Genomic DNA, 12,830 nt, shown 5'->3' on the forward strand with positions numbered 1-12,830 from the left:
AAAAGGAAAGAGATAATTAGGTCATTTATTTAATTAGGCAGCTTCTCTGTTGCACACTCAATGATAGAACAGCAATATCAATTACACATATCACTGAATGGCAGCCACAGCATTCTGAAAGCATTAGACCCCCCTGACAAAGGAGCAGCTGCTGCTCCGTGTCAAACAGCGTGACTGAGACAATAATATCAGTGCTCACCACACCAGCTTCTGGGTTTCTCTTCCTCCCGTTGCTGAAGGTAGAGGCAAGAGTTGAGGAGCAGCTTTCATCGTAGAGCGCCGTTCGGCCGTCGTTAATGGCCGAGTTGATGGAGATAGTCCACATGCTCGATGCATAACCATCACAGTTACAGTCGTCATAGCTGCCCCCGTCCCCAGAGGCCCACACGTAGATACTTCCCTTTCCATTCCGACCCTGGAGCAGATAATTACACTGTCAGGTTCAACAATATGCTGCTACAAGGTGTTCGCTGGGTCAAACACTCGCTCTGGGGAGCACCATTAGTGTCAACCACAGATGTAATCTTAAATGGAGACTCTCTGCGCCCTCTCAAGTGGGACTAAAATATTCCACAGTGCTATCATGGACTGTGGGTTGCGGGGGGGGGGGGGTTGGGCAGAATCCCTGGTGTCCTGGTCAAAACTTAACCCTTAATCTTCTTTAGTTCTCAGACTGACCCACAGCACCATGACCTCCACTATGGGAAGACCAAGGATTCACCAGGAATCCTCAGCATTCTCACTGCCTGCAGTTGATATGCATTGGAAGGATTAGCAAGTTGATAGTCAGCGTACTTGGTTGTGACACCATAACATAATAAGAAATAGGAACAGAAGTAGGCCATTTGGCCCCCTGAGCCTGCTCTGCCATTCAATAGGATTACAGCTAATCGGTATTCCTCATGTTCACTTTCTTCCCTTTTCCCCGTAACCGTGGATTCCCTTAAAGTATCTATCTCAGCCGTCAAATACACAAGGACTCTGCCCCACAGCTCTCCATGGCATGGAGTTCATAATCCTCTGAGAGAAGAAATTCCTCCCCATCTCAGTCTGAAATTGCCCCTTTTATTCTGAGACTGTGCCCTCTCCCATGAGGGGGAACATCCTCTCAGCATTGACCTTGTCAAGTCCCCTAAGAATTCTACATGCTTCGTTGTAAATTAGTCCACTTGATCATCAAGTCCTGTAGTGGGATGCAAACTCGGGCCTTCTGGCTCAGAGTCAGGGACATGACTCTGCACCACAAGACTTCCATCCTTCATACATAATTCAGTCTGCACCACATTGCTGTTTGCAGGAGCTGACTCTGGGCAGATTGGTTGTCAGGTTTCTGAAATTCTGCTCAGTAGAATAAGTGCTCATTGGCTGCAAAGTGCTTCAGGATTTCCAGGGGTCATGAAAGGCACTATACAAATGCAAGTCTTTCTTTTCATTACTATGTAATCTCACTATGTTGGGAGTGACAAAACTAAAATTACAGAAACAGTGGTGACAAGATCATTTGTAAAATGTTACCTTATAAAACGTGGAACAAAATAGGACTTATGGCAGGGACTGAAGACAATGACTTTATCAAATAGCAAAACAGGCTCAAGGGGCCGAATGGCCTACTCAGAGTCATAGAGTTGTACAGCACGGAAACAGATATTTCAGTCCAACCCATCCATGCCGACAAGACATCCTAAATTAATCTAGTCCCATTTGCCAGCACTTGGCCCATATCCTTCTAAACCTTTCCTAGTCAGGTTGCTCACTGAGCTGGCAGGTTTGATTTCAGATGTTTCGTCACCATGCTAGGTAACATCATCAGTGAGCCTCTGGTGAAGCATTGGTGTTCTGTCCCGCTTTGTATGAATGTGTCTTGGTCTGTTAAGGTGGGTGATATCATTTCTGGTTCTTTTTCTCAGAGGCTGGTAAATGGGGTCCAAATCGATATGTTTATTGATGGAGTTCTGGTCTGAATGCCAGGCCTTTAGGAATTCCCATGTGTGTCTCTGTTTAGCCTGTCCCAGGATGGATGTGTTGTCCCAGTCAAAGTGGTGTCCTTCTTCATCTGTATGTAAGTATATACATCTCTATACTAGTGATCGTGGGTTATATCTTTTGGTGATTAGTTGGTGTTTGTGTATCCTGGTGGCTAGTTTCCTGTCTGTGTGTCCGATGTAGTTTTGTTACAATCTTTGCAGGGTATTTTGTAAATGACATTTGTTTTTCTCGTTGTTGGTACAGGGTCCTTTAGGTTCATCAGGAGCTGTTTCAGTGTGTTGGTAGGCTTGTGGGCTACCATGATGCCAAGGGGTCGGAGTAGTCTGGTAGTCATCTCTGATATGTCTTTGATGTATGGTAGTGGTAGAAGGCTCATGCCATTCCATCCACTCCACCCAAGAATTCCTGAACATCATTAAAGACACCAAGATAGACGAAGACGGAATAATGGTCTCCTTTGCTATAATAGCCCTATTCATACCCATCAACATCAACCTGGCCAAGGAAACACTGACCGCACTGCGAGACAAACCAAGGACACAAACACCAGACAACACCAACTCCATCAGCAAGGACAACATCTTCAAGCTAGTGGATCTGTGCTTCACTACTCACTTCACCTTCAATGACAAGACCTACAAACAAATCAACAGAACACCCATGGGATCACCAATATCAGGCTTCTTAGCAGAAGCAGTAATGCAGACACTCAAACAAACAGCTCTCCCCATGATCCAACCCAAACTTTGGGTCCGCTACATGGATGGCACTTTTGTCATCACTAACCAGAACAAATTAGAGGAAATCTACAACATGATCGACAATGCGATTGCTCAGTGGCTAATACTGCTGCCTCACAGCGCCCAGGGACCAGGGTCTTAGCCAACTGTGTGAAGTTTGCACATTCTCCCCATGTCTGCGTGGATGTCCTCCCACAGTCCAAAAAAGATGTGCAGGCCAGGTGAATTGGCCATGCTAAATTGCCCATCGTGTTAGGTGCATTAGTCAGGGGTAAGTGTAGGGAAATGATTTGGGTGGGTTACTCTTCGGAGGTTTGGTATGGACTTGTTGGGCCGAAGGGCCTGTTTCCTTACTGTAGGGAATCTAACCGAAAACATCCTTACTGTCATACATTTCATAAAGGGGAAGGGGAACAACAACAGACTCCCTTCCCTAGATGTCACAGTGGAACAAACAGCTAATGGAGAACTGCAGACAGTGTCTATAGGAAAGCAACACACACAGACCAGATCCTTAACTAGAGAAGCAAACATCCTAACACCAACAAATGGAGCTGCATTAGGGAATTATTTACACGGGCCACAAAACACTGTAGCACCCAGGAACTATGAACAGAAGAAGAACATTTTCTGTACAATGTAATCAAGAAAAACAGGTACCCGATAAACACAGTCCACTGATTCTTAAACAACAACCCCAAACAAATAGAAACAACATGCCCCGAAACTCTAGCCACATTACCATACATCAAAGACACCTCGAAGATGTCTACTAGACTACTCTGAGCCCTTGGCATCATGGCAGCACACAAATCTACCAACACAGTGAAACAGCTCCTGATTAAACTAAAGGATCTTATAACAACAACCAGCTAAACGAATGTCATTTACAAAATACCGAGCAAGCACTGTAACAAACACCACATCAGACACACAGAAAGGAAACTAGCCAACAGGAAGCACGAGCATCAATTAGCCACTAAAAGACATGACCCTCTCTCACTAGTATCCTTACATACAGATGAAGAAGGATTGGGACAACACATCCATCCTGGGACAGGCTAAACAGAGACACACATGGGAATTCCTAAAGGTCTGGCATTCAGACCAGAACTCCATCAATAAACACATCAAATTGGATCCCATTTACCAACCTCTGAGAAAAAGAACCAGAAATGATATCACGCACCTTAACAGACCAAGACACATTCATACAAAGCGGGACAGAACACCAGCCCTTCACTGGAGACTCACTAGCATGGTGACGAAACATCTGAAATCAAACCCGCCAGCTCAGTGAGCACACTTACAGCCTGAACCTCAACCTGAGCTACGAATCTCTCAAAAATCGCCTTCCTATTCATATACCCATCCAGATGCCTTTTAAATGTTGTAATTGTACCAGCCTCCACCACTTTCTCTGGCAGCTCATTCCATACACGCACCACCCTCTGCGTGAAAAATTTGCCCCTTAGGTTCTTTTTAAATCTTTCCCCTCTCATCTTAAACCTACTCCCCCACTCTGGGGAAAAGATCATGTCTATTCACCCTCATGATTTTATAAACTTCTATAAGGTCACTCGCTCAGCCTCCGATGCTCCAGAGACAATACCCCTCCGATCCTATTTGGTATGTAAGGTGGAACATACCTTGCTGGGAGTGCAATTAGCCTTTGGCAGTGAATTGGACTGAAAAAAGGGAGGTTTAAAAAAAGAGAGGTAAACATAACGAGACAGGCAAATTAAAAATGTGAATTTAGGGAAATGGGAAGATATCAGAATATGAGCAAAAAGCAATAAGGGCAATAAGAGGGTGCTAATTAGGCACATTCACAGGAAGGACACAGCAGGCCAGGCAGCATCCGAGAAGCAGGAGAATCGACGTTTCGGGCATAAACCCTTCTTCAGGAATGAGGCTGGTGTGCCAGGCGGGCTAAGATAAAAGGTACGGGGGGAGGGGATTTGGGGGAGGGGCGCTGGGAATACGATAGGTGGAAGGAGGTGAGGGTGAGGGTGATAGGCCGGAGAGGGGATGGGGGCGGAGAGGTCGGAAGAAGATTGCAGGTCAAGAGGGCGGTGCTCAATCCGGGGGTTGGGACTGAGATAAGGTGGGGGGAGGGGAAATGAGGAAGTTGGAGAAATCTGCATTCATCCTGTGTGATTGGAGGGTTCCTAGGCGGAAGATGAGGCCCTCTTCCTCCAGGCATCATGTGGTCAGGGTCTGGCGATGGAGGAGGCCAAGGACCTGCATGTCCTTGGCGGAGTGGGAGTGGGAGTTAAAGTGTTCTGCCACGGGGCGGTTGGGTTGGTTGGTACGGGTGTCCCAGAGGTGTTCCCTGAAACGTTCTGCAAATAGGCGGCCTGTCTCCCCAATGTAGAGGAGACCACATCGGGTGCAAAGGATACAGATGATGTGTGTGGAGGTGCAGGCAAATTCACCTACACTCCTATACTCCTGCCCACTCTTAGAATCCCATGATTCCCTGTGAGGCTGAAACTCTGTCTGTCCTGAGCTAAATGTATTCAGTGACAGGGACTCCACAACTGTTTGGGGTAGAGAAACCTTAAGGTTCACGATCATCCAAATAAAGGCATTTCTCCTTATAGAATCCCTACAGTGTGGAAAAAGGCCATTTGGCCCTACAAATCCACATTACCCTCCAAAGAGTTACCCACCCAGACCCATTCCCCTACGTTTACCCCTGGCTAATACACCTAAAGTACACATCCCTGGACACTATAAGCAATTTCAGCATGGCCAATCCACCTTAACCAGCACATCTTTGGATTGAGGGAGGAAACCCACACAGACACGGGGAGAATGTGCAAACTCCACACAGACAGTCGCCTGAGGCTGGAACCGAACCTGGGCCCCGGTACTGTGAAGCAGCAGTGCTAACCACTGAGCCAACATGCTTGGTCCTAAATGTCTGCCCCTTATGCTGAGATTCTGCAGTGTGTTTTAATTCTCTGAGCAATGGAAACATCTTTCAGCGTCTGCACTCTCAGGCCCCTTCAGAACAACAGTTTAATAACCATGAAGGACTGGGGTTCTATAATAGAGCTGGAAATTGCTGAATGTATGGAGGCCATGCAGAAAGCTGAGTTAATTAGGGCCAGTCAATGTGGACTTTTAAAGGAATACTAGGGATAGCAGGTCAGGGAGCACGTGTGGAGAGAGAAACAGAGTTAATGTTTTGACTCTGCTGTGACTCTCCCTCAGAACCCTTGTTTCTGCCCCAAGTAGAGTTAGGAATCTGGCCTCCATTTCCAATCCCTGCCTTTTTGACTTTCCTCCCCAAACATTATGGGTTTACTATACAGCACTGTGAGGGGAGGGCAGTGCAGAAACAGGGTAACCTCAGGCATAACCTGTGGGGAATCTAGATTTCCATGATTTCAGTTGTTTGTCTCCAGTGGCACTGATGCCCGTATCGAAATTGCACCAGCTAATCCGATGCACAGCAAGATCCCACTAACAACAAGGAGCTGCGTGTCCTGTTAATTGAGGCCAAGGCATGTGAGGGTGAGGAGAGGGCTAAGTCCCGTCGTCAATGTTTTTCCAAGAGCGACTATTGATGGACTCCATCTTCTGTCTGTCTGAGAAAGGTTAGCACCTTATCTGATGCAGGTTGGCACAGTGGCTCAATGCTGCTGCCTCACAGGGACGCGGGTTCGATTCCAGCCTTAGGTGACTGTCTGTGTGGAGGTTGTATGTCCTCCCTGTGTCTGTGTGGATTATCTCCAGGTGCTCCATTTTTTCCCACAGTCCAAAGATGTGCAGGTTAGGATGTACAAAGTTAAAAATCACACAACACCAGGTTATGGTCCAACAGGTTTAATTGGAAGCACACTAGCTTTTGGAGCGTCGCTCCTTCATCAAGTGGAGATGGAGGAGCGTCGCTCCGAAAGCTAGTGCTTCCAATTAAACCTGTTGGACTATAACCTGGTGTTGTGTGATTTTTAACTTTGTACACCCCAGTCCAACATCGGCATCTCCAAATCAGGTTAAGATGGATTGGCCATGCTAAATTACCCCATAGTGTGCAGGGATGTTAAGTTTAAGCCTGGTCAATGCAGGGTTACTCCAGGGAGCTGGGTCTAGAGGGTATGCCCTTTGGGACTGATTGGGCTGAATGTTGTCATTCTGCGCAGTGAGGTAGTAAGGTCACCTCATTGCAGCTCAAGCAGAGAGGCAAGAAAGCTGCAGAACCACTCGATGCAGGGATATGTGACCTCAGTCTCAGGCAGTCAGCAGCAAAGAGCAGGGCTGTGAGTATCTGATCACATCTTGCTACATGTTCCTTTGTTGCATAAAGAGCAAAGCAGCTCTGCCAGGACAGTGAAATATGAGTGAACTGACAGGAGACAGCTACAAGCAGCGCAAATAGATTTCTGTTGCATAATAATTTTATTTATGGCTGACATTATTTGTGTGGGTGGAAGGCAATTAGATGAACAAAACACATCTCAGTGTTGCCAAGGGAGATTCCCCAGTGACTCGGCAGACAGTTCGATCATCTTGTTGGAGACCCCGGGATTTTAACTCCCCGGGTTGTGTGGGTTTACAGTTTCGGGGAAGGGCAAACAAATTGAGAAGAACATCAGAAATAGGAGCAGGAGAAGGCATTCCGCCCCGGCTCTGCTACGCACTGTGATCATGGCTGATCATAGATTCATGGAATCAAACAGTATAGAAGAGACCTTTTGGCCCATAGGATCTGAGCTGCCAACTGACATTTTACCTCAACTTCACTTTGCAGTCCTAACCCCAAATCCATTAATTCCCAGAAAACTATTGCTTTCTGTCTTGCTCACTGACTGAGCTGCTGAGGTAGAGCATTTATAGGATTCACCATTCAATGTCTCCTTGTCTCAGTCCTAAATAGCTTATACCGATTCTGAGACATTCACCCCATTGCTGTATTAAGGTGGGAAACATGTCAGCCATCTTGTGCATAGCAAGCTCCCACAAACAGCAATTCCGTAATCTTCTTAGGGATAGTATCATAGAATCCCTACAGTGTGAGAGCAAGGCCATTTGACCTATTGAGTCTGCACTGACCCTCCAAGGAGCATGTAACTTAGACCCCAATCCCCATAACTCTGCATTACACGTGGCTAAGCCACCTAACCTGGATGCAATAAGCATTTTAGTATGGCGAACCCCCTGAAACTGCCGGAGGAAACCAGAACAGCCAGAGAAAACTTATGCAGAGACAGGGAGAACATGCAAAGTCCACACAGACTGTCTCTCTTAGGTGGAACTGAACCCAGGTGCCTGGCACTGTGAGGCAGTAGTGCACCCCACTGAGCCACCATGTCAGATGGCTTTTGTTTTCATTTTAATATGAGTTTGATCTATGCAGGACTGGAGTGCAAAGTGATAACTGCTGCCTTTTCCCATTCCAGGATTAAACATTGTTGCCTTTCAAAATTCTGGAACTCCCTCCCAAAGGGCATTGTGTGTCAACTCAGTGCATCTGGACTGCTGTGGTTCAAGAAGGCAGCTCAACCCCCCCTTCTCAAGGGGCAACTAGGGACGGGCAATAAATGTGGCCCAGCCAGCGATACCCACTCCCCACGGGTAACTAAGAGTGTTTCTGTTCTAAATGAGTTTCTGGACCATTTGTTAAAAAACATTACAATCACAAAACTGACCCAATCCAATTTATAGCTTGCAGACCTTTCACCATGAGATCTCTGCTGAGTGCAGAATACCAATGTGGCATGCACTTAAACTCTTGACAAACTCACCGTAATAATTCTGACTTGACACCACTATGACTAGCAAAGTGAGGAAAACCTTGAAGCCATTAAGTCTTGTTTAGATTTTCCTCCCAATTACACAGGTGAAGGGCCAGTGTTTAGATTGAGCAGTGAATTAATAAATCCCTGGTTGTTGTCAACATTGTAACCTGAACGGTACAAGCTAATCCATCCTCACACTTTGCAGCCGCTTGTAAGCAGATGCTGTTTTCACTGCTGAGTGCTTCCCATTGGTTTGCCAGAGGTGCTAAACCAGAGCTCAGAAACAAGCAAAAAGGTCCTTCATACCCGTATTAGACAAACCAACTTTCGCCAGACTTTACACTTTGCTGCAAAGCAAATCAATATTTACAGTTGAAATTTTTTAAAAATTCTAAAATACTGCCTTCAGTTACGTGGAGGTGGTCACGTAGTGGTGATATCACTGGACTAGCAATCCCAAGCTCCTCCACACTAATGTTCGACAGTCATGGGGTCAGATACCCATCAGGCAAATGGTGGAATGCAAATTCAATGTTTTTGTTTTGAAAAAGCCATCCCACTAATGACCATGTAACCACTGTCAATCATTGTAAAGCCCAACAGGCTCACCGCTGTCCTTCAGGGAAGGAAAGCGAATGTAATGTTGTCATTTATCTCAAGAGGGTTGGAATATAAAAGCTGCGATGTGCTTCTGAGACTTCATAAAGCTCTAGTTAGGCTCCATTTAGAATACTGTGTCCAATTTTGAGCCCCACACCTCAGGAAGGACATACTGGCACTGGAACGTGTCCAGTGGAGATTCGCATTAATGATCCCTGGAATGGTCGGCCTAACATACGATGAATGGCTGAGGATCCTGGGATTGTATTCATTAGAGTTTAGAAGGTTGAGGGAGATCTATTAGAAACTTACAAGATAATGCATGGCTTAGAAAGGGTGGACGCTGGGCATTTGTTTCCATTAGGCGAGGAGACTAGGACCCGTGGGCACAGCCTTAGAATTAGAGGGGGTCAATTTAGAACGGAAATGAGGAGACATTTCTTCAGCCAGAGAGTGGCGGGTCTGTGGAATTCATTGCCACGGAGTGCAGTGGAGGCTGGGACGTTAAATGTCTTCAAGGCAGAGATTGAAAAAGTCTTGATTTAGGAAGGAATTAAGGGACACGGGGAGAGTGCGGGTAAGTTGAGTTGAAATGCCTATCAGCCATGATTAAATGGGGGAGTGGGCTCGATGGACTGACTGGCCTTACTTCCACTCCTATATCTAATGATCTTATGTTCTTTTGGAAATCTGCCATCCTTACCTGGTCTGGCCTACATGTGACTCCATACCCAAGGCAATGGGGTTGACTCCTATCTGCCCTCTGGGTATTAAATGCTGCCCACATTCCCTGGCAAATGTTTATAAAGAGTGTTATCCTCAGAGGAGAAAAGGTTGAGAGGAGATTTGATGGGTCTGGATGATGCAGGCTGTGACATGAGATCCTTAAGGGCATTTGACTAAGGGGATGGATTCTGAAAGGACATTTATCCTTGTGAGAAAGACTAGGACTAGGGGACACTCACACAAACAAGTGTATCTTCCATTTCAGAAATGGATGAGGCAGAAATATTTTCATTCAGGGGGCCATGAGTCTCTGAAACTCTCTTCCCCACAAAGCGGTAGAGGTGGGGGTCATTGAACATTTTTAAGGTGGAGTAAGATAGATTCTTGGCCAATGAGGAGGTTATTGGGTTTGGTGGGAATGTGGAGTTGAGGACATAATCAGATCAGCCATGACTTTAATGAATTACAAGTCAGGCTAGAGGGGCTGAATAGCCTTCGCTTTGTATGCTCAGAGGCAAACATTGAGTAACTCTTCCCATTGGCAGAAATGTCAAAAACCAAAAGACTCTATCAATATGATAAATGGCAAAAGAAACCCAATGGCCACAGGAGAAATAACCTTTTCCCTGAATGAACGGTTTAGGATCTGGACTTCCTGAGTATGTGATAGAAACAGAGTCAATCCTCGATTTTGAAATGGAATACAATGGTTAGCTTTTAACTTTACTTCTTTATTTTTCTACCTTGTACCTAGGATTTGGTAACTAGGTACCTGGCACCTAAGATGGCGTCGGGAATGACAACTTTGTACACTTTTCACTCTATTCCTCTACTTGAGCACACCTGAAATAAAATCTAATTCTAATTCTAAGGACTTGTCAGCCTGTAGGTGGGGCTGTGGGACAAACAGAGATGCTCTTGCAGAAGGCCTACATGGGCTCATTGGGCTGAAGGGTCTCAATTCGTGTTGTAGCCATTGTATTATGACTTGGTCACACCCCTCTGGCTAAATCCACAAATCTGTACAAGCTACAGTCATTAAAGGACAGGAGACCCCAAGGTATACATTACCAGATGAGTTAGGATGCAGAAGCATTGATATGATTTGATTTGTTAGTGTCACATGTATCACGGTACAGTGAAAAGTGCTGTCTTAAGTGCTTTGCAGACAGATTGTACTACACAAGTGCATCAGGCTAACAGAACAGAGTGCAAGATAGTGCCAAGAAGGTGCAGAGAGAGAGCAACATTAACATTAAAGAGGTCCATTCAAAAGCAGGGAAGAAGCTGTTCTTGAATCTGTTTGTACGTGTACACAAACATTTAAATCTTCTGCCAGACAGAAGAGGGTGGAAGAGAGTATAACTGAAGCTTTTGATTACTGGGCATGTATTTGAGGAGGACTAATTTGACACACTGTAGGGAAATAGCTGGCATCTCTGATTAAATTGGGCAGTGCTCTCAAAGAGGAGACAGTGAGGGCTGCAGATGCTGGAGATTAGAGTTGAGAGTGTGTTGCTGAAAAAGCGCAGCAGGTCAGGCAGCATCTGAGGAGCAGGAAAATCGACATTTTCCTGATGAAGGGCTCCGACCCAAAACGTCGATTTTCCTACCCCTCGGGTGCTGCCTGACCTGCTGTGCTTTTCTCAAAGAGCCAGGATAGACCTAATGTTTTGGGCCTTTACCCCCATTGTGAGATTATATGATTCATCAGCCCAATCAAAGAGGCACCATCTTGCTGGGAAAGGTGAACCCGAATATTAGCAGAGTTCCATGGAATGAAAGTTTTTCCCAATCCCACTTTGTTACGTGAATCGCTTTACTTCACCTCCATTCCCTCCCTCTCTCCAACTGTTGCTACCTGCTCCTAGGGTAATCTTCTGCTTGATTCTTCCATGGGATGTGGGTTTCATGGGCAAGGCCAGCAGTTGTTGCCCATCCTTAATTGCCCCTGACCTGAGTGCCTTGCTCAGCTCTTCCAGGGGGCAGTTAAGCATCAATGACACTGTTGTGGGTCTGGAGTCACATGTTGGTCACATCAGGAAAGATTTCCTCCCTTTCGGGAACATTCTGACCCCAACGGCCCTTTGTGACTAGATTATGATAGGTTCATGGTCACCATTACTTAGGCTAGCTTTATCTTCCACAACTTGTAAAGACTGGAATTGAAATTTCACTCACTACCATGGTGGATTCAAATCTCCACACAACTACCCTGGGCCTCGAGGTTACTGACTCACTGACATTACCACTAACTACGCCATCATTTCTCCAAAAACACAATCAGAGATACTCAATGACAGCAGACCCAAGCTTTAGATTAGATTAGATTCCCTTCAGTGTGGAAACAGGCCCTTTGGCCCAACTAGTCCACACCGACCCTCCGAAGAGTAACCCACCCAGGCTCATTTCCCTCTGACTAATGCACCTAACACTACAGGCAATTTAGCATGGCCAATTCACCTGACCTGCACATCTTTGGACTGTGGGAGGAAACCGTAGCACCCGGAAGAAACCCACGCAGACATGGGGAGAACGTGCAAACCTCACACAGTCAGTCGCCCAAGGCTGGAATCAAACCTGGGACCCTGGTGCTGTGAGACAGCAGTGCTAACCACTGAGCCACCATGCTGCCCATAAATAGTGTAAAAGTGTTGCAAGATTGGGCCTCACATGATCACACTTTTCCATGCTCCATCAGATATTGACCTTCCATTTTCTTCAACCTCACCCCCATCCTCTATCTCCCTCTCCTCCACTTCTCCCTTTTCTCCATCCCCAAACCCCCATCTAACCTGTCCTCCATCTCCCTCTCCATCATCTCCCTCTTGTCCATGTCCCTCTCCTCTACCTCCCCTTCTCTTCCATCTCCTTCTCCTCCAACTACCCTGTCCTCCATCTCCTTCTCCTCCACCTCCCCTCACTCCAACTCTCCCTCTCCTCCATCTCTCCCTCTCCTCCATCTCTTTCTCTCTCCTCCATCTCCCATCTCACCATCTATCCTCCACCTCTCCCCATCTCTTCCTCC

General features: G+C 46.3%; 1 protein-coding gene across 1 annotated transcript in view; it reads right to left on the minus strand.

Annotated features, from left to right (window-relative positions):
- The window catches only part of pcsk2 (proprotein convertase subtilisin/kexin type 2), a 104,667-nt gene that overhangs the window by 9,947 nt on the left and 81,890 nt on the right, over positions 1-12,830 (minus strand). Inside the window, exon 9 of the mRNA XM_043696651.2 lies at positions 200-415. Coding sequence (XP_043552586.1) covers positions 200-415 — 216 coding nt within the window. The remainder of the gene's footprint in view (positions 1-199; positions 416-12,830) is intronic.

The sequence above is a fragment of the Chiloscyllium plagiosum genome, unplaced genomic scaffold (assembly GCF_037043375.1).
Source record: "Chiloscyllium plagiosum isolate Xiang-an unplaced genomic scaffold, Cpla_swu_hap1 HiC_scaffold_10, whole genome shotgun sequence".
Taxonomy (NCBI): domain Eukaryota; kingdom Metazoa; phylum Chordata; class Chondrichthyes; order Orectolobiformes; family Hemiscylliidae; genus Chiloscyllium; species Chiloscyllium plagiosum.